The sequence below is a fragment of the Brachypodium distachyon genome, chromosome 5 (genome assembly GCF_000005505.3).
Source record: "Brachypodium distachyon strain Bd21 chromosome 5, Brachypodium_distachyon_v3.0, whole genome shotgun sequence".
Classification (NCBI taxonomy): Eukaryota; Viridiplantae; Streptophyta; class Magnoliopsida; order Poales; family Poaceae; genus Brachypodium; species Brachypodium distachyon.
Window position 1 is genome coordinate 18301132 of NC_016135.3, and position 26825 is coordinate 18327956.

A 26825-nucleotide genomic window follows, 5' to 3' on the forward strand; every position below is an offset into this window, starting at 1 on the left:
TAATTTTCTCAGAAATAACTTTATTCTTCACATCTTATTATAGCTCTACCCGAAGCTATAGGCGAACGTGTTTTAGTTCAAACTTTGATTTTCAAAACTTGTTTTATAATAATTGAAAAGGTCGGATTGACGGCCAAGAAAAGCGAAGCTCTTTTTTCACCGAAAAACGAAGAAGATGCTCTCTTTTCATCGGAAGAGCTTAAAAGGTTCTTCCGGGCCTAGATGTCATCCACGGTGCAACGGGAGGGCAGTCAATACGGTTTTGCTTTGGCCTGCCACCCTGACATCCTGTCTGCTCCTCTCTCCCGCCCTATCGCTGCAGCAAAAGCACAACATATACGGGGAATCGAGAGACATCCTCGCGTCTGCCCTCCAGACCGCGAGGCTCCAGTGCACATCTCCCTCCTCGGTTTCACAGGTAGCGATAGAGAAGAGTACTACGTACTACATCGATGTCTCTACTGTTCTTGAATCCCCAATTCGTTTTGTTGCTTGGATCCTGTACGTGATGCATCTCCCATGGGCTTGTTGCTTAAATCTTGTGAAAACATTTACTCCCTGTTCTTTGAATCCTTCCTTTTCTTGTTCTTTTTTGTCCTGCACGCCTTAAACCTTCTCGCGTGGGTTCGTTTCTTAAAGCCTCTCGTTCATGAATCCTTCTTTTTTTTCTTGGGTTCTCTGCACGTCTCAATTGTTCTTGGATGGATTTATTGCAGAAATCTTGGGTAAAACATCATCTCTTTGTTTTCTTAATCCTTCCGATGTTCTTGTTTTTGCTGGGATTATGTACATCTCGCATGCATGTCCTTGCGTTCGTTGCTTCAATCTTTGCCCCTTTTTATTTTTGTACCTGTTCTCTTTTGTTCGAGCGGAGAAACGCATGAGACCATGTCCCGCGTTCGTCGCTTCAATCTTTGCCTTTTCTTTTCTCTTTGTTTTTGTATCTCTTCTCTTTTGTTCGAGCGGAGAAACGCATGAGGCCGTGTCCTCTCCTGAACATGTTTGTATGATCACGTACGCACGCGCAGAATTTTGGTTTTATTTGCGGCTGATGATATAAGATCGGTGTTTTGTATCTCTAGTTTTTGCTTCTCATCTTCTGTTCGTAAGTCTTGAGATCGATCCCAGCCTACTTTTCATTTTGGCACACGAGAAGAGGTATACGCCAGTAAATTTTTGGGTCTCAGCCTCTTTGGCGTCCTTATCGCAGCCGTCGAGTGTCTCGAGAACCCGGCCCAATTAGGCCCAATTAAGCCCAAATAACATGGTCATTGTTTCTTCTTTTCTGCGGTCCCACCCTCTCTCCTGACCATCTTCTTCCCAGTCCAGTCCGCGACTCCCATGGCGGCGGCGCCGCCGCCTGCCTCACCACCGTGCGCGACTTCCCGACGGCCGCTCCGCAGCTCCATCGCGCAGTTGGCGGCTGCGGTCGCGGCCATGCCTCCTCTTCTCGTAGTCTCCTTCATTGCAGCAGCATCTCTTAAATGTCGCTCAAATCCCTAGGACGCTGGAGGGGGAGGATTTGAGCGCCCGCCGAGGCTGAGCTCCAAATTGCGACTAACATTTTCCCCTTTCCCTTTGCCAGTTTCCATTTGAGTCATCAACTTGATGCTTAACATGAGTTGCACGCTTGCGCTAAGTTAGTTTCTCTGGGTTTAATTGATTGTTAATTGAATGGAGTAACTTGATGCTTATTGCTTAACCTGAGTTAACACTTAATTTGCGCGATCCTATCAACTGCCAGTGGGATGCCAGCGACGCAAGATCCTATCACTGCCAGCTCAGCGGGCGTCCACCGCACGCGCGCACCCGGCCGGCTAGCCTATATAAGAAGGCCTCCTCCTCTCCTTGCACGGACAAGGACGAACCGCTGCACTTTTGCTTCCAAAGGAACACGAACACCAGAAGAAAGGTGAGATCGCCCATTCGCCTCACCTCTTCTCTTGCACGAGTTAATCCCTCTGTTCCTTCTCCCCCCAAACCCCTGCTCCTCCTCCAAAACCCTGTGAGGTTCTCTTCCTTTGCGTGACCCAGTTCTTCGATCGCGCACACGTTATATGTCCTATATCTCTTGCTTCCGCTTCGTCTGTTTAATGCTGATGTTCTGCACTGTGCTTCTCGTTTTTGGTTTCGGTTTTGTCGTAGAGACACCGCGGGGCTGTGGGAGATTTGAACCTTGTTTCCTTGTTCGTAGTTTTGCTCGCACTGGTGTTGTCTTGGAGTTGCACGAGGCAAATTGTCGAGCACCTACTGATCACTGATCAGTGGTGATCTCGACTGGCCCTACCTTTGAACTGGACGGTATTCTTCGTCCAAACATATGCCTCTTGAGCGGGTGATTCGATTCCAGCCCCGTACTCCTTCTGTTCTTCTTGATGCAAGGATTTTGGAGTGGTTTTAATTTCGTTTTGAGTTCATCTCCCTTCTTCGTGACCTTCAATTCCGTCTCCAAAACATCTCCCGCAAACCCATGTGCTTCTCGTTGTTTGTTTTGGTTCTGTCGTAGATTGCTACAGACACCGCGGGGTTGTGGGAGATTTGAACCTTGTTTCCTTGTTCGTAGTTTTGCTCGCACTGGTGTTGTCTTGGAGTTGGAGGAGGCAAATTATCGAGCACCTATTGATCAGTGGTGATCTCGACTGGCCCTATCTTTGAACTCGACGGTAGTCTTCGTCCAACCATATGCCTCTTGAGCGGGTGATTCGATTCGAGCCCCGTACTCCTTCTGTTGTTCTTGATGCAAGGATTTTGGAGTGGTTTAATTTCGTTTTGACTTCATCTCCTTTCTTCGGGACCTTCAATTCCGTCTCCAAAACATCTCCCGCAAACCCATGTGCTTCTCGTTGTTGGTTTTGGTTTTGTCGTAGATTGCTACAGACACAGCGGGGTTGTTCTCTTGTAGTACGAGTTAATCGCTCTGCTCCATCTCCCCCAAACCCCTGTTCCTCCTCCAAAACCCTGTGAGCTTCTCTTCCTTTGCGCGTCCCAGTTCTTCGATCGCACACGTTATCCTCAATCTCTTGCTTCCACTTCTTCCGTTTAAACGTTATCCCGTTTAATGCTAAAGATCGATCAATGCTTTCTGGTATTTATGCACTCTGTAACCCAGCACCGGTTTGTTCATTCCTCTAGTTTTCTTGATATCGATTTTCTAGGGGATTTATGCATATTATAATCTTTCAGGAAAGCAAACTCCGCTATGGCAGATGACAATCAGCCCAGACAGCCCGTGACAACAAAAACTACTCAGAGGGGAGAGAATGACAGACTTGAGTATGCTGTGTCATCTATGCAAGGTTACCGCAGAAACATGGAAGATGCTGTGAGTAACCTTCCTGCTTCCAGTGTTCCGTACACCAGTGGCAAGATATTTCCACAAAATACATGGTTTATTTGCTAGTAACTTTGGTGAATACTAAATCTTAACCGGTAGTCTTCTTAATCTCCAGCATGCAGCATTTGAAGATTTTGATGTTCCCACTGCCACATCCTTCTTTGGTGTTTATGATGGTCATGGAGGTAGTTATTCAGTCTCATCTTCATGTGAACAACAGAATTCAAATCTATGATGCAAAATTGAAGGGATATTCAGCTAGTGGCATTCATAACGTTTCTTAGATTAGATGTATCATCTTCATTACTTACAGTATTACACTAACAAGTTCTGTTGATCCATCCTTTTTGTTTCGTAATCAATGGCAGTTACTGCAGTAGTCCTGTAAGAAGACTATCTAAGTAATATTCCTGTTACAGGACCTGATGTATCAATGTATTGTGCGAGACACTTACATCTTGAGATTCGCAAGCATCCAGAGTTTACAAATAATCTGCCTACTGCAGTTGATGGAGCGTTCTCCAGGTTTTTTTATAGCTAACTAATTGATGAATTCTATATTCTGAGGTTGCACAAATTCTAAGATTTTTCTACCAGTTTTACCTATTCTTTTGTTCATCATGGTACCCTGCTGTACATGTGTATATGACAGTTGTAATCACTGCTACTTGACTGTTGCAGAATGGATCAGATGATGACCACAGACGAAGGGCGGAGGGAATTAACTAGGTACTGGGACCGCAAATTAACTCTCAAGGATATGCTCCTCCGTTGTGCTTGTTTCGAGGTGATATTTCGTTTTTCTTTCGAGAAACATATCTCAACTATTTGTATGTGCAGAAAGTGTAATGTTATGAAGACATCTATTGTTTTTTGACGGTCGAAAGACATCTATTGTTTACTTCGGCTTGTTTATTTACTTGCAGGATCACCCTGGGCCAATAGAGGTAGGAAGTACCGCGTGTGTGGCTCTCATTAGAGGCAATCAGATCATAGTTGGGAATGCTGGTGATTGTCGTTGTGTACTCTCAAGGAATCGTCAGGTGCAGTGACTACTTCTCATGTCAAGTGTCTGGCTGGTACCTAATCAGCACGCTGTTTTCTCTTTTACCTCTGATGGTGCCTAATCTTACTTGTGTTTTATTCAAAGGCAATTGTTTTGACCACCGATCACAAACCAAGTGTTCTGGCTGAACGACAGAGAATATTAAACGCAGGACACTTCGTAGAAGTTACTCAAGGTGTCAGTCGTGTTGATAATGAAATCGCAGTTGCAAGATCGATCGGTATAGTTATATCTGGTTTTTTTCGTTGCTTGAGGGGCTATATAGTTTATCACGTTGTGGTTGATGTTTTTATTATATTTCAGGTGATATGAGGTACAAAAGCAATATAGCTTTGCCCCCTGCACTTCAAGCATTGACTTGTGCTCCTGAAATTCGCTCTGTAAGTGTAACTTAGTTTTGTCACTTCTTCCCTCTCTTCCTTTTATATTTTTGTTTAGTTTAATATATTTATACTGTCGGAATGTTTCCTACAGTTTTCAGTCAAACAAACTTCGTTTTGTCACAGAAGTGTAAGTTTGTCTTGCTGGATATGGTCTGATGCAAATGCCTTTCTTCCTCTGTTAGGAAAACATAACTGATGATGCTGAGTTTCTTGTTATGGCATGTGATGGAGTCTGGTAAGTTCCCAGCTCAGATATCAGTTTTCTCGTGCTCGGATGTCCATGATTTCATAGAGTATTGTAGGGTATTTGCACTCCAAATGGTGGTTAGTTTTGACAGTCCTGTTTCTTGCAAGATGGAGTAGTCTTTAACAAGGACTTTGTAGATTTCGGTTCAATTAAATTCGTGTTTCTTTACGCTGAGATAAGCTGTATCCTCACCATGTACATATCATTTTGGATGGTTTATCGATGTTACCAAATAGTGGAGTCTCTGCCAGTCCCTGGTTGTGCTAGTACTTCAGAATGTCCAGAAAAATATTAACTCGGTTGCAATGAATATGAATTTGTCCTGACCAATTGGTTGGAATGTTCTTAAAATATGTTTCATTTATTTTGTAAAAATCTACTTAAAGAATAATATGTGTGGCCCGCTTATCTCTGTCAGTTAAGGACATCTTGGAGTGGAGCTAGGAATTGTGGTTTCTGACATAGGTTTGATTTGTTTTTTTTGCTCCAGCTCTCTGCTCTAAATTTTACAAACCTCTTCGTTTTTGTAGGGATGTTGTGGACAACCAGGGCTTTATTGATTATATACATTTGTTGTTGGCAGCTGTGCCTGTAAGTAATTTCTTTCACGAGCATGTCTTGATATGCCTGCCTGTTTTATATGGTTTCATACTGATAGGCGTATAAGTGTGCACCATATATATCTTCTCTTCAATGTAGTAGTACAGAATTGAGATGCATCTTGTTAACTTTTTGTTAGATTTGCTATTCCCATTTCCTTTAACTTGAAATATGCTGTAACAAACACAGGGAATTCAATGTAGTGGTACAGAATTGAGATGCATCTTGTTAACTTTTTATTAGATTTGCTCCCCTTAACTTGAAAATGCTGTAACAAACGCAGGCAATGAACCTGGGGGAGGTTTGTGAGGCCCTTCTTGATGAGTTTGTGGAGCGATCGCGTGACAACATGACTGTCCTACTGGTTCGGTTCAAGCACAACGCCCAAGCGCCCGATGTGCCCGAGGACGAGCTTCCGGGTGTACAGCAAGAAGATCAAAGCACTGATGACGAGCTTCCGGGTGTACAGCAAGAAGATCAAAGCACTGATGACGAGCTTCCGGGTGTACAGCAAGATCAAAGCACTGATGACGAGCTTCCGGGTGTACAGCAAGAAGATCAAAGCACTGATGACGAGCTTCCGGGTGTACAGCAAGAAGATCAAAACACTAATGACGAGCTTCCGGGTGCACAGCAAGAAGATCAAAGCACTGATGACGAGTTGCAGAGCAAGAAGATGAAAGCCCCCTTCGAATTGGAACTCTCAGCCGGTGCCTCCTGTTCCCGATAGTACAGAGTCCTGAATCTGAGCCGCACGGTGACAGAGTTTTGGCAGTCCTTTTACCAGGATAATACGAACCTTGATTTTGCTGCGTAGGATGATTTCATACGAGTACTTCGCTGTAGTAAGGACGGAGATTTGGGTTGAGATACGCTTCAATGCGCACAATGGCGAGTACATTGAGAACTTCTATATGCTGCTGCCTATACATGACCTCGTACTCATGCCTGATGTGAATTTCGTTATTGTTATGCTAGGTCAGTGACTCACTCACTGCATGCATTCAGAATAGAATTATCTCTTGTGTTTCCACTGTGTCCATGCAATGCACACATGCTCACTCACCGCACACGGGTCAGTGTGTTGTATCACTGCTCTGTATTTTGAGTAGTCGATTAGCCTTCAGGTTGTGTGTTGATTAGCTGGGGCCTGGGAGGTATCACTGCTCTGTATTTTGCGCACCTTCAGGTTGTGTGTTCCACTTTGAGTTCAGTCATGCATGACATTGGTGTCTGGGAGAAGCCTTCGGGCAACACTACTGCAGTGTGTGTTTCCTGCGTGCAGCCTGCCGGCAAAAACCCGTCCTTGCCACGCCTCTCTTCCAGAAGGTTCTGATGGATTCTTCTATAGAATCCTGGTTCATTGACCGTTGATTTGAGGACTTGAGGCCACCAACTGCATGCATACAAAGATACTCCCTCCGATTTCAAATTCTTTTCGTTGTTTTAGTGCAAATTTGAACTAAAACAACGACAACATTTTAGGATCGGAGGAATTCTTTATTCCCACCGGTGCTTCATAGTTTGAGTACCATTGTGTCCATTAAGGATGTGTTTGGTTCAGGCGTTGGGGCCAACCTGGCCCAAAACGATTTTTATCTTTGTTTGGTTCGGAGGCTGACCCATCCACGAGCGAAAAAAAGCCCCAAAACTTAGATGAACTTAAACGGCTTCTGGTTGGCTAGATTTAAGCGAGCTCCTTCAGCTGTAAAGTGCAATGTACAATTTTGAAGCCCCACGAATTGGTTACGTTAGTACTGGCGTTGTAAGCTTTTCGTTCGACAACATTTGACTTTCCCACATATTTGCCCATGGAAGAGACCTCGGTGTAGTAAAAAGGGCGGAAAGAAGAAATGTGTAGGACATCGGTTCTTTATTCCGCTTTCAGAAGTCTTGATGTCAACTTCATGTATTTTTTCCCTAAATTTCCTTAATCTTTATGTTGGGCAAAAATTGTCATAATCTTAACTAGCGGGGTGGCCTTCGCATATTGTGTGCCTAGACTTGTATAGTAGAATGATATTTATAGGCCTTCTCATGTTGCGTGGCAAGACTTGTATGATCAAATGATATTTTTATACATTTATTTATTTTAGTTTTCTGATAGATTGATTATATATGCAATTTAGATTTATATATTTGTATGCAATTTAGACTTGCTTAATGGTTTTGTAATATTTTGATTTGTTTTATAATTTCTTGCTTTTTATTAACCAAAACTTAAGTTTTTTACTTGCTTATGGTGATAAAGATCTTTTGAATGATAGAATGGAATTTTCTAAATGATTGGTTTAAATTCATAACTATATTATATTGTAGATTTGGTAGTCAATACATGTTAGCAAGAGAGTTGTATTTTATTAGCATGGTCGACAATACAAAAGTGGTGAACTTTATTAGTAAAAAATAGGGAGGAAAAGAAATGCAAATTAATAGAGAGGATATAAACATATTGTTGCTCCACTTTTTGAATTCGTAAAGCTCTTGATTCGATTCCGTCCAGGGTTTATTGTTTCCTTACCGTGGCCAAATAGTTCGTCTCGAAATGTTACGACAAGGGTTGTATGGTCGGTAGAATCAAGAGATATCGAGTAACGAACTGATACAAAGATATATATTTGTGATTTAGTCAGCAAATTATAAGACAGTTTGAATCAGCATCGTGACTCATGTGCCCATTATATGGTCGCAGATGTTGCTGAGTTGTTGTGACCGTCAACAACTCGTGCTCGTACCTTTTTATACTTAACACACCATCCTTATCGGTGTGCGTGAGAACTTCTTCGCACGACCACATCTATCCTTGGCAACGTTACGATGTTGTCAATCACATGATAAAGCAAAAAAAATAGAGAGACGGAGGTATAGGACAACCAATGTAGTTTTAGATAAAATATGTGATGTATTAACGACCTTCGTTTCCAAGATGAGGGCTTAGACTTGATTGTCGAAAAGCTATATTTTGCACGAGTGAGCCAAATTCAAACCAAGCCAAGTATGCACTAACATCCATAGCTCTTTTACGGTATCCTGGAATACATATGGGTCATCCATTTCCTTTGATCTAAGGGTTCAGATTATCCAATACTACTTCTTAATACTCCAATATGGATGCATAAAGTACCGTCTAAAAAATATTATCATTAAAAAGGGTCAAGTCATACTCTATCAGCAAAGTAGGCTGGTCTGTTGCTTCTCCAAATTCAGCTAGAGTCGAGTCCTGACCGAAGTTGCCCAAAGCCTCGACTCACATCTGAAAAGTCTAAGCTATCAAATTTTGGTACCAGTGCAAAGATGGTTTCAAAAGTCAAAACTGACTACGACGCCTAGGTGCATTGGGTTGGTTTGGACTTTCAATCGTATTAACGTTTTGCTTTTTTCACTGAACTATTGCGAAATATTTTTTAACAAAAATATTACAACCGATTTCTTTTCCGTACGTATGCGAGATCAATGTTAATACCGATCGCATTATGTTACGACAAATCTGGAACCTATGTTAACTTTTGCAAAGTTTGTACCATATAGAACTTCTATTGCTTTAATGATATATTAGATACCACGAACGGTGCCTTTTGAAACAATTTTGCCTCCTCCCCTGGCTCGGCGCCGACTCCTAGGGAGAAGAAGTGGAAAATTGTTCCGAAAGGTACCACACTGTAATTATGTTTAGGAAAAGATCATTTAGGAAAAACACCCGTCAACTTCAACGATAAAAAGATGGCATGATCTATTAGTGTATATGCCAAAACCTAAAGAGAGGTTAGATCTTCTACGATCATTAGTAAAAGATACTCAAAACCCGTTGGATGAGCGGTATGCATGAATTGAGAAACATAAGAATAGAAAAAGACACGGGAACAGATACGTACCAGATATCAAGATGCATTGGATTGTAGGATTTTTGAAGGAAATCTGGAGAAAAGGTTTCCCGTAGGAATAATCCCTATAGCACAGTTTGGAACGTAGGACCACAGGAAAAATAAAAGAAACTTTCCTATGCCACCGTTTTCAGAGGAAAACCACAGGAACCAACAAATCCACGCAGAACTATTTTTTCTTTCCTTTGCGTCAATCAAGAAAAATCATGCAGCTATAGCCGAGGCTGTACCTCCGCCGCTGCAGCCGCAAGAGATGGTGCATACTTCCGTCTAGGAAGAGAAGCTGTTCCGTGTACTTGCCTTTGCTGGATCAGTTGGCTGGGACGGGAAGATTTGTGGCCTCATTTGTCACTGCACTTCGAGACACATGATTTCACAAAAAATATGGATGGAGTTTTATGATCAGTACATGACCTTGTTAATTATAAAATCCTATGTTTTCTCAATCCTACATTCCAAACGGGTTATTGTAAATTTTTTTCCTGTGGTTTATGTTCTTATGTTTTCCAAGTGCATTCATTTCATGTTCCTGTGTTTTTTTTTCCTATTCCTGTGTTTTTTACTCATGCGTTTGGAACACGGGATAGGAAAAACATGGGTATATGAAAAATACAGGAATTGAGATGACATGACTCACAAATCCTACGAAGATTGAAAACACAGGAATGAAGAAGAGTAGCCATTTGGAATGCATGATAGGAAAAGTATGAGAAATTTCAAATCAAATTGGTCTCAAATGAAATCGCATTACCGATCATACCAAACAAGGGAAATTGGCTAACCTCGTGAAAAACAATTAGAGTAGATTAAACCAAACCTGCTAGATGCAATAAATCTATGCATTAGAATCACTACACCTACACATAATTAACTCTATTGACTAGCCATGCACACGGCAACGAGAATTCTCATCGAATCTGCTAGCAGGCTAGCCCTTGCTTGCCGCTGCTTCCGCTGTTTCCTGCCAGGATTCTTTCCAAGAGATCTGACCAAATGCTTTTTTTTCATGTGAAATGAGAAAGATAGGAAGCCATTCCTTTGAAACCCAATTTCCTATTCCCGTGTTCCAAAGGACACAAAGGAAAAATTTCCAATGAAAATCCTATCCCACAAGATTCCCATGTTCCAAACAAGGCCTATGTTATTTGGTTACATTACAGGAAAACACAGGAATTTTCTTAGAGAACGTGTACATGGCATGTTCTCGTAGAGGCAAAGGAAAATTTTCTATGGACTGGGGTTATAGGAAAGGAACCCTTTGGATTTTCAAGGGATCAACACTTTCAAAAAAAGGATCTCTAGATTAACTTTGCCTATGGGTTGAAGCCTTACAAATTTCTTCGATCCAAAGAAAGACCTTAACGAGTTACTCTGAAAAGATGATGCTTTTTTTTGTAGAGGTCTCCATGTAAATTCCTCTAGCAGTAGTATGGATCTCTGAGCGCTATATTTTTCACAGTACGTTTATCATTCTTTGCTTAGTAAATTACATGAAAATCCATATTTAACGGCACTTGTAACAAAAAACCACGAACTCAGATAATTTAACTTTTTTTGAGGGGAAAATAATTTTAATTGATACCCACATCTGCAACACTAATGAGTAACAATGACCTTGAAATGGTTAGTTTGGCACTTTGGCTATGTTGATGATTCAGGCCACGCGTCATACACAGTATCCGTTTGTGGTGGCTCTAGCCTCTCTGGCCCATCAGCTTGAGCTGCATCTTGATGCTAGCCAGTAGTTACTGCTGATTGTCTACATCTGGTCCTCTGAACCCACGGCCATCGTTCCTGCTGCTCCCCGACCCCGCCGTTTTCCCTTGGAGCACCACCTCGACAACACGAATCTTCCTTTCACCACCGCATGCGTGCCTCCGCCGTTCGAGCCACCCTGCATCGTCGACCCCTCCGCTGGCACCCAACCTCGCCGATGCGAGCCTCCTTCGTCGCCTCCCGGTCCAAGCCGACGCCCAACAAGCTTCACAGTGATGTCGTGATGCCAAAGGACCCCGCCCCAACTCCACTCCATGCTTGGAGCATCGTGCATGCTGCCGTCTTCCCCAACGCCGACGACTTCTCCATCGCTACACTGCACCGCCTCGCCACTACTTCGCCGTCGAGCCCATCGTGAGCCTCTCCTCTCCTTTCTCCTCCTCCCGCATAGCCGCTATTAAAGTGTATAAGTAGATTGCCTGGCCCCTTCCATCAGATCGGTATTTTGGTTACGTTGGCTAGCGCATGAAACTTGACATGGTATCAGAGCCAAAAGTTTCAAGTTCAAGTCCTAGTTTTCACAATTTATATTAAAAATTGATGTTACCCCCTCCGTCCATGTATTAGCCTCTAGAGCCACCATACCTCTGAGTTTACACGTGTTGACTTCTCTTCACCGTCACACGTGAGGGGGGGGGGGTGTTAAAGTGTATAAGTGGATTGCTTGGCCCCTTCGATCAGATCGGTCTTTTGGTTGCGTTGGCTAGCGCATGAAACTTGACAGCCGCCTAGTCTTGCCGTCACCACCGAGCCCTGCCACCGCCGCCATTGTCCCTCTGTGCAACCGTAGCCGCACCTCCCCTGAACGTCCCTACCGAGCCATGCACTTGAGCCGGCCCAACCGCCCCTAGCCTATCTCCTACAGGCCCAGACACCTCCGACGGCGACCATGGAGAAGGCGACGAAGAATGCTTTGTTGCCACAACCGATCGGGTGGTCGGCTCGGCTCATATCTCGGCTACAGCCGATGGGAAGAAGACTTGATATAGAATCTAGATTGTGAGCATGACAGGTGGACCCGAATCATTAATTTGGCGAAATATGAGGAGTTTTTTTTAGTAATTAGTCTTCAACTCGTGGCTATAAGTTACCTTTGGGTTTATGGTTTTTTGTTACAAGAGCCGCTAAATATGTGTGTTTGTGTAATTTACTCTTCTTTGCTAAGGCTTAGAAGAATTTCATTCCATTTTCCACACAAACGTTTCCGAGTGAAATCGCAACAAAAACATTATTGCGGTTGATATTGGTGTCATGGTGTGGATAAAGTAGCCAATGTTTCAGAAAAAAAAACGATGAAATGACGAAGTGGATAGGACATAGGCAAAACTCCCTCTCTTGCCATCGCACAAGGAACCATTTGACCAGCAGAGATGGAGCATTATATTCATTGAAAGGCAAACCAATCAAATGTTTGTTTGTTTATTCCGCAAGAAATCAAATGTTTTTTCCTCGAATGGTAACAACAGACAAGACCAAGGTGTTCCCGCACTATCAAAAAATCAGCAAATCGATCTCGAAAGCATTCGGAAGGATATTGCAAAACTCCCTGAATTGTTCGCACGACCATCAAACGACGACACCTGACCTATCGCAGCGAGGCACTAACCAACCAATCAAAGGGATCAGCCGCAGGATCGCGTGCGCGTCAATCGCAACCAAATCGAGCGCGCTTCCTCGCCCGGCCCTCGATGGAGCAGCCGACGCGCTTCCTCTCCTGGTCCTCGTCGCTGGAGTAGTAGTCGTCGGCTTCCTCCTCGTCCTCGCTGGGGCAGCCGGAGTCCGGGAGCACCTCCTCGTCGTCGTCGGAGACGGAAGGCGTCGGCGGCGGCGGATGGACCACGGGCGTCCTGAAGACCTTGCAGACGACGCAGTCCATGCTCGCCGCGGCCCAGGGCCCGGCCCGGAAGGCGGCCGCGCCCTTGTTGAGCCGGTACTCCTTCATCAGCCACGGCGTCGGCACCGACGCCACCCCCCTGCCGTCGCCGCGCAGCCACGTCACGTGGAACGCGAACCTGCGTCTGAAGGCGACCGCCGCCTGAGGATCCCCGCCGTGCCCGTATCCCTTGTCGAGGCCGTACCGCACCCAGCACCCGCCGGGCACCGGCCGCGCGTCGCCGGCGGGACGGGCCGCGAAGAAGTAGCCCCACACGTCCCCGTTCGGCCGCGTCCTGTTGCAGCTGGGGTGGAAGGGGAGCGCCTCGGGGCTCGCGGAGAAGACATCCACGCCCTCCGCAACGTGGCCGGGGAAGAAGGTGCCGCGGCCGCCGTGGAGCGCCTTGGGGGCCAGGTACTGCGTGATGATCTGGCGGCCGTTGGGTTTGGTGAACGCGTGGCCCGGTGGTGGCTGCGGAGTCCGCACGGCCGTTGAAGCCATTTGCCACGAACGAAGTGCTAAGCTTCTAGCGGAAGGAGACGAAGAGGAGTTGAAATGATCGTTATGTGGGATTTTGGGATGGGGGGATGTAATTTATAGGTGGAATGGCCTCACGGCAGGTGATGTTCTAGGAGCGATCGCTTTGTTGCGTTTTAACCAGAGCAGAGCTTGCACGACAGAGAGACGGAGCAAGGAACCCACGAGTGGAGAGGAAGGCTAGGATGATGGAGAGCACTACCAGCTATAAGAAGCTAACCGGAGAATAGTCCGATGGCAGTCCGTCGTTGTTTCTTTTCCCGGTGGCCTCTCTTAGCCTCCTTTTATCAACAACGTCGCGTCTGCGTGCGTGTATTGTCCGTGGGTGCAGTGCACACCGAAACCTAAAACCCCTCGTAAACGGAATCCGATACCGACCATTACTCGGCCTTTCCGCAACTTGCCAAGTTTAATCGCTTCGACGCGATACACATAGCCACCTTTCGCACAGCCTGCAAGCTGTCTCCAGTGATCGATCCTTCCGTCGATCTATGCAGGTGCCGCAGCCCACGCCGGCCGAGCAGCCGGCTACCACGCAGACGCACCGCGCAGACGAATCCGCCTTCGCCTTCACGGCCACCGCGTGCAACGGCGCCGTCCGCCTGCGCGCCTCGGGGCGCCGCACGCTGGCCGCCGGCCTCCACGAGCACCAGCTCTTCATCCACCTCGTCCTCCGCGACAACGGCAGCCGCGTCCTCCGGGTGAACAAGTCCAGCAGCGCGGCCGAGTTCCTGGCCATGGGCCGGGCGAGGCGGGCCAGGGCGGTCGCGTGCCTCGTGGCCAGGGCGCGGTTCCCAACGGAGTGCTGCGAGGTCCTGGAGCGGGTCTGCGCGCTTGCGGCGGCGCGTGGAAGGAAGAGGACGTGCGACGACGTCACGGTGGCCGTCGTCTGGAGGCCGCGTGCCGGAGAGGAGGCGGTGGCAGCAAGGCCGGGGCATGACGCCAGTGCATCTGCGGATCGGCCGTATACCGTGTTGTTGTCGTGGCTGTCCATGTCGGCCTCGTCGTTCCTGTTTTGGTTGCTCGGATGGGGCGACGAAAGCTAGCTACTGGTTCAACTGTACGAAGATGTGATGCGTCTGGCGCTGGCCGTCTCGGAAGTTTCTTTTCCTCCTCACGCTCTCGAGAACCAGCAAGTTTTCAGAGATTGGCTTCGAGTGGCTCCTCAACAGTCGACGCTGAATGGGGCTGGACCGTTCCTCTTCCTCAGCCCAAGTGAAAAAAGCATTGGCCGTGGAGCGCTTCAGGATCAGGCATCAGCCGATCAAAAAAATCGAAATGATTTTTTCTCTAAGAGGCGGACTGGATTCAAGAATTAGTGCGGATGTGGGAAGCGAAGGCCAAAGAAACGATCGGCACCTCAGAGAGGAGCCGTTTCAGAGATTACGGTCCACCTGCAGTAACTGCAACAGTTAAGCAATAATAACTTAATGTTGTTTAGGGATGCGCTGGATTGGCGAAGGAAGCGCTCCAACCATTTTCATTCAAGCCACCTCCATGACTAATTCTGCTTTGCAGTCTGAAGCTCAAGCTCTTGAGCTAGCAGCTGAAATATGTCATGTTTTGAAGATGGAACATCAAAATTTACTTACAGACAGTCAAGTATTGACGGAGGCTGCAGCAAGAAGACATCCTTTCAAGAATCCATGGCATTGGACGATAAGACCAAATCTGCGTCAGTTCATATCCTGTACATAGGATATTGATGCAAGGATTTTCAAGATAAATAAAGTCGACAACAAGGTTGCTCATAAGCAGACTCAAGTGCTTACAATCTTTTCAATTTGGTCAGTTGCTTATTTAGTTGTGTTGGCATAAGACATAATACTTCATTTTGCCCCGTAAAAACTGCTCTCAGCTCTCTAAGTGCCTCTTCACTACGGCTCCTGCTCCTAAATTCTCATCAGGAGTTAGAGGAGCAGAGCCAAACACCTCTAACTTTAGAAAAACGGATCTGCAAAGCAGAGCGATCCTCCAGGGAGTGGATCTTCAAAGGAGCAGGATCAGGAAGCCGAAAAACGAGGATCTGGAGCTATGCCGAACAGGGCCTAGATGTGCAATCTTGCACATTGTTGTTAATGACAAGTCTATAAAGTTTAAATAAAAGTTTAAGTTGCCAAAAAAAATGCTGTTTAGAGACGCGAATTTTAGATGCGCACTATGTGCGCTGTACCAATACCTCCAAGAAATGTTTCTTTCTTCTTTTGTTGTTCGGTAGACTTTTACTCCGTCGTCGTAAACGACTTACCTTAACACTTGTTTTGAGGGGAAAGAACTTGTTACCAAAAGAATACACAAATTTTCCATTCCGAGGGAGTAAAAACAGTACCATCTCAGGATTGCCAACCCAAACGATCCAGTTAATCGTTTCTTCAGACGTATTGACACAACTAAGCAGCTCGCGGTGTAACTTGACACTTAGGCACCAAAAACATTCTAGTTTCAGCTAGCACCGCCTCATCGACAATTGCAGTTAAGGTTGATGAAAACAAAAGACTTCTGCACTGTGTAGAAATTCCAGCACAGAAAGGCAATAATTTTTCAAGAATACAGACAAATACTCCTGATCCATAATAAGTGTCAGATAACTAAACCAGCGACACTTATTATGGATCAGAGTATAAAAAAAGGCTAGTCAAGCAACCACTGGCATAATCAAATGCAAAGCTCAAACATAAGTAACTTGACTGCATCAAATTCATGTTAGTGTGCAAAGATATGGAGGCATTGGAGACATAGACACTGACACTCTTCGCTAAATAACAGCTACAAAACTCTGATAACATAAGAAACCAGGACACGAGTGCCAACAGCAGGCCTCTCTGGACTTAGATGATGCCAATTTTGTTGGCCACGTCAAGAGCATCGTAGTCCGCTGTCAGCTTCACGTACGCCTTCTTCTTGCCATCAGGCCTACAGTATTGCAGTTTCGTTACTTAGCTGAACAGCACAGCAGAGCAAGCAGTAAAATGAAGGAACATTGGAAGTCAAATACCAACCTGATCAGGGTGTTAACCTTCTTGGCCTGAATATCGTACATCTTCTTGACGGCAGCCTTGATCTTCTTCTTGTCTGCCTTGAGGTCAACAATGAAGACCAGAGTGTTGTTGTCTTCAATTTTCTTCATTGCAGATTCAGTGGTAAGAGGATACTTGAGGATTTGGTACTGATCAAGCTTGTTCCTTCCAGGTGTACTGATTCTTGGGTACTTTGGGTCCCTGGCCTTCTTGAGAGTCCTGGGGCGGTGAAATGTCACAGATGTGCGGATCTTCTTTACTTTCTTCTTGATTGACCCTGACTTAACAGCCTTGGCAACCTTCGCAGCTTGAGCCTTGGCATCGCCCTTCTTGGCAACAGCAACTAGGGACAAGTTGATTAAATTATCAGAGCGAGACATAATTAAAGACAGATTGGAGTATGTTCATGAATCCTATAGGACGATTTCAGTATGAGTCCAGTTCCCGGTACTGCACAAACCACTAGTGCAGTATATCACTAAACATTGAAGAACAAAATAAATTGCCACAGTTCACAAACTTTATACATCAAGCAGTGACTACAACATTCAATTGTCATGATTGTAAGAAACTTGTTCGACCCAGAAGTGGCACCACAACACTACAGCAAGCAAAGCAATCAAAGAACTACACATGAACCCCAGTCTAAAGTACTCCCTCTGATCCTAAATTGTTGTCGTTGTTTTAGTTCAAATTGTATATGATATGTTGGCATCAGAATTTTCAATAAGAGTAGCATATAGCGTCCTGTGACATGTACCTTTGGGAGCCATTGGAGCTTCTCAGTACAACCCCAAGAACTGCAAGCAAAGAGAACAGCAGTGTATCATTAACCTTTGAATACAAGGACGGGGGTTATAAAGACATAGCGATGAACATAGAAATGCACGTGCCGTGTTACCAGAGCAACCGCTCCAAAGCTCATAACTAAGCAACGAGGGCATGCCATCTACTAAAAGAGCAAATCTAAACCCAACTAGCAACATTTCACGAGCCTAGCATTCCAATAAACCCCAAGGTAGCAGTAATTGCAACAAGTATAAACTAAAGACTAACCCAAATTGTCAGGAACTCTTGACGCACAGACAACTTTAAGCCTTGACAAACATATAATTTGAAGTCTAAATCTACCATCCATGACTATCGCACGCAAAACATGAAAATCAGTGCAAAATCCTACAACAAACATCTCTAGCACCAACAAATCGGCACACTAACATGTAATAAGACGCCCCAGAAAACATTATCAATGGTTAAAACATTAACTACTGCTACGAACAGATCTTCAGGAGAAGACTACAGTGGAAGCACGAGATTTCACAAGTATAGAGTGGATCCGCCCTCTCGTCAAGGTCGAGAGGCCAGCAAGAGCTCGAGGGCGGCAACCAGAGGTAAAAAGTGTAGCAGGGGATGAGTCGAGGGCGGGATGTGAAGATAGCGGAGCCTGAGCGCGGCGGCCGGGGAGGAGATAGGCAGGTGGCGGCGGGCGGCTTACCTTACCTCTCCGGGGCGTGCTCGAAGCGAATGACGGCTGTGGAGAAACCCTAGAGCCTTGCGGACGAGGCCTTATATTATGGACCCGAGCGACTCCGCTAGGGTATAGCTGGGCTGGGCCAAACTGGGCTGTAAAACGCTAGTGTACGTGAAAGATCTTTAGAAAAAGGCTTTTTGATTGATTTCACTTTCTTTTAGCACATTACAAACTCGCACAGCAAAATCTCTAATTCTATCAACGACAACAAAAACGCCAAATTCGCTCCCAAAAAAAAAAACGCCAAATCTCCGAGTCCTTCTTTAACGCGGGCCAAACAGGAGAGTTCATGTTACAATTTTGCATAACCAAGTCGATCGCCCAGGCCGAAGCAGAACCATCTACTCCCTCCGTTTAATATTAAATGTCTCAATTTTGTCCAAATATGAATGCAACTATACATAAAAAACGTCTAGATACATGTAATATTTTGACACTTAATAAGGTACGGAGGGAGTCCAAGGCATGCAGTCACATCTCCCATAAGACATTGGAGCACTCGTAAATCTCCATCCACCCTGTCGAAATAATGGTTCCAACATTGTCATACAAAATCGCGTCCCATATTGTCTTTCTATATCCACGAAGCTTGCATGCACATTTGGCTTGTGTCAACCTTCGTTGGGCGTAGACCAGATTGCCACTACTACAAAACGGTCTATATGCAACGTCACATCAGTAGACGGATCCGACGCGACCGTTACTGATGAAAAACATCAGTGTCGGTTGCAGCCCGACCGTTACTGATGAACCGAGCGGGCACCGCCTGTCTCCGGCCAGCGACACATCAGTGGCGGTCGCAGGAACCGACCGCCACTGATGTACACTCATAGCTCGCGAGTAACATCAGTGACGGTCGGTTATGGGGCGACCGCCACTGATGAACCATGCATCAGTAACGGTCCGTCCGGCTCAACCGTTACTGATGTGTACACGATTATCAGTAACGGTCGCGAGAACCTCGACCGATGTTCGTCGCGTTTTAAGTACGCTGGGCGGAGCCGCAGCTGATCGCACCGCGCGTCGTAACGGACCAGTTGCGGCCCCTTCCTCTCCGGCGACGGCGAGCTGCTGCCCGCCCGCGTCATGGCGGCCGATGAGCCCCCCAGGTAGCCCCTCCTCCTTCCTCCTCCCTCCTCCCTCCCCCCCGCGCCGGCGGCGCCGCCTCCAAGGCCGGCGAGCTCCATTTTTGGAGCTCTGGCGGCTGGCGAGCTCCGATCTTCGAGCCCTAAGCTTCCCTCTCTCTCCCGATCTCTCTCTCCCCCCCCCCCCCCGATCTCTCTCGCCGGCCTCCAATTTCTCTCCGAATTTCCCCAATTTCAAATTTTTGAGCTCCGCGGCCGCCGGCCAAAATGCGGCCTCCTTGTCGTCGCCCGGAGCTTCCCTCTCGCTTGAGACCTCTCTCTCCCTCCCAATCTTTCTCGCCAGTCTCCAATTTCTCTCCGAATGTCTCTAATTTCAAATTTTTAGTTAGCTCCGGTTAATTAGCACCTTAATCTCCTTGTCAATGATTAGGCTAACTATTTTGCTTTTTTGTTTTCTTGTGTATTGTGTTGTAGATCGAAGGACTGTTCTTGGATGTACGCCAAGGAAAGAATCAATGCTCGATGGATAACCGAATGGACGGTCTTTTTTGGAGTCGCGAAAGGTGATATGGAACGAAAAGGACTTTTGATGATGCGTTGCTCATGTCGCAAATGTGGAAACACATGCATGATGAAGCCTGAAGATGTTCAGATGCACGTGCTGGCATCGGGTTTTGTGGATGGTTATTCTCGCTGGACTTGTCACGGGGAGGATGCAGTTGATGTCGGTAGCGGTAGCGAAGATGATGATGTCCTGCAGTATGATCTAGCGAATGATTCCGAGAAAGAAATAAGGGTCGATGAGGAGGCTAATGTGGAAGGTGAAGGAGCTCCACGTGGCAGGATTGCCGAAATGCTAGATGACCCGTACCTACGGGAGCAGCGGGAGGACCCCGAAGATGAGGCAGAGTCTGCTAAGTTCAAAAAATTGTTGGATGACGCAAACACACCCTTGTATGATGGAGCTGGCGAAGAAAACAACGTGCTCGAAGTGACGCTCGAACTTTTGAGACTGAAGGCAGCATCATGCTGGTCAGACAAGGGCTTCACGGGCTTGTTAAGTTACCTTGCTTCGGTTTTCCACAGCCAAACAAGTTACCCAAGAGCACATACGAGGCGAAGAAGATTACATGCCCGCTCGGATTGGATCGCGTGAAACATCATTCATGTCCAAACGGCTGCATGGTATACATTGGAGAGTACGAGAACCATGAGAGCTGCCACATATGCGGTGCATCGAGATACAAGAAGAAAAACGCCAGAGCTGGCGAAGACGATGGGAAAGAAGTGATGAAGGGCAGGCCGGCAAAGACTGTCTGTTATCTTACGGCAGGTGGCCGAGTTGAACGTTGGATGCAGAACGTTAAGGACGCGAGGTATCTCGTCCATCACGATCCGGCGCAGGCTACATTCGATCCTGACGGGCACTACCGTGTGGAGGAACCTGGGGTCGTAAGACATCCTGCCGATGGGACTCAATGGAGGAACTTCGACACGGCATTTCCGGATTTCGGGGCAGAGCCCAGAAACCTGAGGCTTGGTCTCAGCACTGACGGGATAAATTCTTTCGGAAACATGAACAACAAGCACAGCACATGGCCAGTGATCTTGTTTGTCTACAACCTTCCTCCATGGTTAATCATAAAGAGAAAGTACATCTACATGTGCATGCTCATACAGGGTCCAAAGCAGCCGGGAGCTGACCTAAATGTGTATCTGCAGCTAGTGAAGGATGAGCTGAAGCAGTTTTGAAACCCTGGCAGAGTGGTTTGGGACGCAAACAGGAGGGAGTACTTCACGATGAGAGCAACGCTTCTGACCTGCGTGCATGACTACCCCGCGAATGGAAATACTTCATGCCAGGTGACACATGGGTACAAGGCATGTACAAAGTGCAGGGAAACACGACATCGGAGAAGTTGACCGCTTCATCCAAAATTGTGTACATGGGCGACCGAAAGTGGTTGGATGCTAAAGACCCTTGGAGGGATGACAAGGAAAGGTTCAATGGGAAGACGGAGCACGGGACAGCGCCGAAGGAGAAGTCTGTATGCAAATCCTCGAAATTGTGAACGATCTTGAGGTTGTCCCCGAAAAGATTTATGCGAAGAAATATAAGGAACGTGAAGGCGTCGTGTGGAAAAGGAGGTCCGTATTCTGGGACCTATAGTACTGGGCATATTTAGAATGCCGCCACAGCATAGATGTCATGCACGTGGAGAAAAATGTATGCGACAACGTGCTGGGGTTGCTGATGAACATTCCAGAGAAGACGAAAGATGGACCCAACGCACGGAAGGACCTGAAACTCATGTCTATCAGGAAAGAGTTGTGGGGCAAAGATCAAGTGTCGGCAGCCGACAAGAATGGTTTCGTGACGGTGACCACGCGGTGTCGTCTGGCATGTTACAACCCGTACAAAGACGAGTTGCATAGGATGTGCCAGTGCCTGCAGGGCATTAAAGTCCCATCGAACTACTCGTCGAGCATCAAGCATCTAGTTGACATGAAGAGTCACAAGCTATCTGGCATGAAGTCTCACGACAACCATGTCATACTCACTCAGTTACTTCCAGTCGCAATCAGAGGTATCATGGAGCCACACGTAAGGAAGACAATCATGAAGCTTTCTGACTTCTTTGACAGCATCTCGCAGAAGTCAATCACCGTTAGACGATGCCAAATACTGAAGGATAGTATGATACAGATTCTGTGCGAGCTCGAGATGTTCTTCTCTCCATCATTCTTTGATATCATGATCCATCTAATGATCCACATATGCGATGAGATCCTGTCCCTAGGGCCCTCGTTCCTGCATAACATGTATGGCCCTGAACGATACAACGGGGTTCTGAAGCGGTACGTTCGTAACAGATCGTGTCCAGAAGGTAGCATCGTGGAAGGCTTTAGGGCAGGAGAGTGCATCGAGTTCTGCACGGATTGGTTGGCCGATCAGAAATCAATATGTGTTCCCGAATCACGGCACAAGGGCAAGCTCGATGGCGAAGGTGGCCTTGGACATACAAACCTTAATGTCTATGGAGGAGTAAGGGAAGTTGACTTTGAAAGAGCATATTTGGTTGTGTTGCAAACTGTCGGTTGCTGTCGGCCTTATCAGGAAATGCACATGGAACAACTGCGAAATGAAAACCCTGAAAGAGGAGAAGTCTGGATCCACTAGGAGCACAATAAAACATTACCAGCGTGGCTGAAGAATTATTGGTACGGCAGGGAGACGACCAATGTATCAGAAGAGACGGTTGCATGTTTGTCACGGCAACCTGCGTTCCACGTCTCTACTTGGCAATCATATGCGATCAACGGTTATAATTTCTACGCTGCGTCTCAGGACCGTAAAAGCACGTATCAAAATAGTGGTGTAGTCATGACTTCTGAGACCGCGACCAACGACAACAGCAAAACCAAAGCGTTCTTCGGCGTTATCGAGGAGATCTGGCAATTGGAGTACTCGATCACAAAAATCCCAATGTTCCGTGTAAGATGGACCAAAGGTGACAAAGAAGAAAGTCACAGGTTCACGACGATGATGCTACCTCCGGAGATCCCTCGTGAACAAGTTGACGTGAGAAAAATCCCGGCAAGAGAGGAACCATGGGTCTTTGCTAAACAATGCAAGAAGGTTTTCTACATAGACGACCCGGCAAATAAAGGTCGCGTCGTAGTAAGAAGAGGGAAAAGAAGCATTGTTGGAGTGGACGGAGTTACTTCACAAGAAGACTACGAAGGTTTCCATGGTCCGACGACCGCCGCAGATGACGAAGAAGCGGAACACACGATATTAACGAGGAAAAGGAGAGGGAAAAGAAGAAGTGATGGGGGAGCGACAGCAAGAAAATACCACAAAAGCCCTACCTCAGAAGCAGTTCTGCGAGGAGTCAAGTTATGACTTACCGAAGGAAGGAGAAGTACCAGTAGTCACATTGTACTAAGTGAAATTATGTGTGAATCTTAATGCAAACTTTGTACTAAGTGAAATTATGTGTGAAATTTGTATGCATGTGATGAATTTTTTGAATTTAATGTAGCACAAATACTAGAGAAATGTAGCACAAATACTAGAAAAATACAACTGCCCCAACAAGCATAGTAGCACATCAGTAACGGTCAGCTACTACGCGACCGTTACTGATGTATAGTAGAACAACAGTAACGGGCGGGTGGCTCAGCAACCGTTACTGAAGTAAGCACATTAGTAACGGTTGCTGAGCCACCAGCCCGTTACTGATGTGTAGGTGCTCATCAGTAACGGTCGCGTGGTTACACGACCGCCACTGATGTGACTCGGCGTATAAAAGGAGTGGGCGAAACCCTAGCCCGTTATTCCTCTCGCCTGCGTGTCGCTTTCACAACCGACCAGCAGTGGGCTATCTCCTCCCGCGGGCGAAGCCTTGTCGGATTTCTGCGCTGCCGCCGCCGTCCTTCTCCTCCGCTGCCCCGAGCCCGACGCCCCCGACCCGACGCCCTCCGGCCGCCGCCGTCTCCCTCCTCACCGAGCCCGCGCCGTCTCCGTCCTCCCCACAGGTGCGCGCCTCCTCTGCCTCCTCTGCCTCCCTCCCTCTCCTCTGATTTAGCTTGATTTAGGGTTAGGATTTGTTCCTGTTAATTTAGGGTTAGGGTTAGGATTTGTGAATTTGATAATTGAGTTAGATGGGCATGTTAATTTAGGATTAGCATTGTAGTTTGTAGTTTGTAGGATTAGGATTTGTTCCCCGAGCCACAGAAGCATGTTAATTAGGATTTGATAATGCCATGCTGACTGTCAGAATAGTTTATTTCCCTCCTTAACTGTGTTAATGGGGTCAATAATAAAGGTTAGAGATCAAGCCTGACAATGATGGGTCTGATTGTTACTCTCTTTACAATTCAAATTGATGAAGTACATTAAGACTGACATATATTAGACACTGTTTGCTAGTTGTGCTGTTTATATAGACATAAATTTATCAGATCTGTTCATAACACATGTTTATTCTTGCATATATTCTACTGCTATTATTTCTCAGTAGCTAGGAGCATGTTTATTCTTGCATATATTCTACTGCTGTTATTTTATTGCAATCTTCAATCATCAGCTCGGTTTGGTTGTTATTTCTCAGTAGCTGTGACCGCCGGCTTGCAAAAGGCGGAGCACACGGGCCGTGTTCTAGGAGAAGGCGAAGGGGCCTGCTGGGATGATTATTTCCCGCCTGCTCCGAAGCGAAGCAGGGTCCAGAACAAGCTAAGGCGGAGGCGCGAGAGCAGGCATCTATCGTGTCTCAAGAGGTGTCGCGGGAATATGCAATGCAAGCCGTCTATCATTTGGTGTCGGCATTGGCCAAAGACCACCGTGCCCTTGGCGCCATACTCGGGGGAGGAGTGGAAGGTTTGAGGAACCTCCTTCCTCCTCTTCCTCCTCTTCCCCCGCGAAAGAGCACCCCGCTGAAGAGCAGCGCCGCCTCTGACACACGTATGGAGGACGAAGACACCTACACCCCAGGTTACAGCCCGGCTCCTAGCATGGACAACCCCCCTGCTAGCCAACCTTCCCCAAGCGAGGGCAGCCGGGATAACGATCCGGGTCCGAACGACAACATCCTTGTAAGTAAGCTTTTCAAACTCTTTTTCACTCCTTACCTTCATGAATAAAGATCTTACACACATATGCCTTCTTCTTGTTACGCGCAGGCACCGGTGAAGTGTCGTATCCACGTTGACAAGCCTGGGAAGCCTGCAGGCGCCATTGGCCGCGTGATGCCTAGACAATCACCGCCACTGGTGCACGGCATTCTCATGAACGGCGCACAAGTGAGTGTGATGGTGGACTCCGTCGTCGACGACCATCAGGATTATGCTATCCCGCTACCTCCGGAGGAAGGCGTGGATATCCTAAGCGGTTGTCCAAACTACCGAATTATGTGGCCTAGGAGCTTGGTATCTCTCTACAACCAGCGCCAGCCCTCTATGACTCCATCTCCCTCCGCCCAGAAAGGTACATCTCATTCGCCCCTCGGCCTTTCCCCTAGGATACTTCCTCATGTCGATGCCGACGGAGATGAAGAGCGAGCAATGTCGATGCCTGCACAGCTCAAAGATAGCCAGACCATAGGGTCGGCACAGGCTGGAAGCGTCCTTCTCACCTTCTCTCTCTTGGGTGCCGCTGAGTCCATGGGTGGCCGCAAGATCGATGACAAGTATAAGGCAGAGGAGCAGAAGGCATGGGACAGTAAGAGGAGGCATAAAAGAGGGGGCGCGGCGGCAAGACCATCAAGGAGTTCTCCAATGTCACTCAAGATGAGATGCACCATGTGCCTGACATAACTGGAGTATGAGAGGACAATAGGCCTGACATTCTCATCAAGAACCCGTATCAAGGCCAGAAATTCGAAGACGGATCCTATTTCGTGGCTAGGGAGTTCGACCGGGTGCTTATTTACTATCCTGTAAGACTGATGGTCACCGAAGATTCCCTGCGTGCCGTGTCCAGAGAGATGCAAGAGCTTCATCAGTTCTACATGCAAGCATCAACTGGTTCTGAACAGCATGCCCAACAGATCAATGTTAGAATCCCAAAAGACTATGGCTTCTTTGACCAAGAAACCGGAAACATTCATGAACGTCCTATCACCTTTGGTGTGGAGTTCAACGAACTGTTCCACCTCTTCAACCGCCAAAAGCTTGATATTAACCTCTTAAGGCTGTGGTCTGCCTACCAAATAAGAGAACTGCGGCGATTGGAGGTAAAAAAAGTAGAAATTCTAGACCCCGCGCTGTTCAACTACCGTAACATCGGTCTTGAGCCAGAAAAGGATGCCTCAAGAACCATGGCATCTAAATACTTGGTGGCATGTCTCAAGAAATACGCGGACAACGACTTCATTCTCTTCTTCCTTAATTTGGAGTAAGTTGAATTTTATATATGGAACCGTTTGTTTTTTCTAATTCAGCTTTTCTTATACACCCTTAGATACTAAAGTTTGTTTCTTTTGAAAACAGAGACCATTGGGTGACAATACTCATTTGTTTGCCTTGGTCCGCGGTGTACTACTTCGATTCACTACTTCTGAAGAAGAGTGTTCGAGGTAGGTTCTGAAAACCCATTAAATCACCCATTAACACTACCTGGAAAGTGACGACCAAAGGAAAACTAGCTGCTAAAGGCTATAAAGACGAGCCTCACTACAACCACAGGTTCCCTTGCCAGCAACAGCCGCCCGGCAGTGTGTTCTGTGGCTACTACTGTTGTCACATCCTTATGGAGAATGCCAGCATGTTCAAGCCTGAATGGAAGGGGTCAGTCACGGCGATGGAAGAGTACTGGCGGCCCTGAATGACAATGGGACACCGACCTAAATGAGTCATCTATAACATTCAGAGGGAGTTCGCCCATCTCATAAACAACGAGGTCATCAAGCCTAGTAGGGACTTCTTCGAACGCGTGGAACAAGTCGTGTCTAGGATTCACCCACGACAATAGATTCATTTGTATTCTTTATAT

At 46.6% G+C, this 26825-nt stretch overlaps 3 protein-coding genes across 10 annotated transcripts; 1 reads left to right on the forward strand and 2 right to left on the reverse strand.

The window, feature by feature from the left end:
• The first annotated feature begins 397 nt into the window (after nt 1–397).
• Nucleotides 398–6661, forward strand: LOC100829875 (probable protein phosphatase 2C 42). 7 transcript variants are annotated; one of them, XM_024455913.1, is made up of 12 exons: nt 1317–1639; nt 1745–1912; nt 3184–3322; nt 3450–3519; nt 3754–3859; nt 4016–4121; nt 4261–4377; nt 4485–4620; nt 4704–4780; nt 4966–5018; nt 5561–5621; nt 5914–6661. In XM_024455913.1, exons 2-12 carry the CDS (start codon nt 1749–1751, stop codon nt 6358–6360), a joined length of 1476 nt encoding a protein of 491 aa, XP_024311681.1. In that variant the 5' UTR covers nt 1317–1639; nt 1745–1748; the 3' UTR covers nt 6361–6661. The 7 variants fall into 7 exon arrangements, with proteins under 7 accessions (XP_024311682.1, XP_024311681.1, XP_014751560.1 ...); XM_014896074.2 differs by having other exon boundaries at nt 1317–1557; XM_024455914.1 differs by lacking the exons at nt 1317–1639; nt 1745–1912 and adding an exon at nt 398–418.
• Nucleotides 6662–12721: 6060 nt separating this feature from the next.
• LOC104581393 lies at nt 12722–13661 on the reverse strand. The gene is made up of 2 exons (XM_010228882.1): nt 13125–13661; nt 12722–12775 (listed from the first exon to the last, which is right to left on the reverse strand). The coding sequence occupies exons 1-2, from the start codon at nt 13659–13661 to the stop codon at nt 12722–12724; spliced, it is 591 nt and encodes a 196-aa protein (XP_010227184.1).
• A 2683-nt stretch (nt 13662–16344) lies between these two features.
• Nucleotides 16345–18333, reverse strand: LOC100823942 (60S ribosomal protein L23A). 2 transcript variants are annotated; one of them, XM_003580031.4, is made up of 4 exons: nt 18210–18333; nt 17475–17514; nt 16697–17057; nt 16345–16610 (listed from the first exon to the last, which is right to left on the reverse strand). In XM_003580031.4, exons 2-4 carry the CDS (start codon nt 17485–17487, stop codon nt 16526–16528), a joined length of 459 nt encoding a protein of 152 aa, XP_003580079.1. In that variant the 5' UTR covers nt 17488–17514; nt 18210–18333; the 3' UTR covers nt 16345–16525. The 2 variants fall into 2 exon arrangements, with proteins under 2 accessions (XP_003580079.1, XP_010240079.1); XM_010241777.3 differs by having other exon boundaries at nt 18215–18302.
• Nucleotides 18334–26825: the final 8492 nt, after the last annotated feature.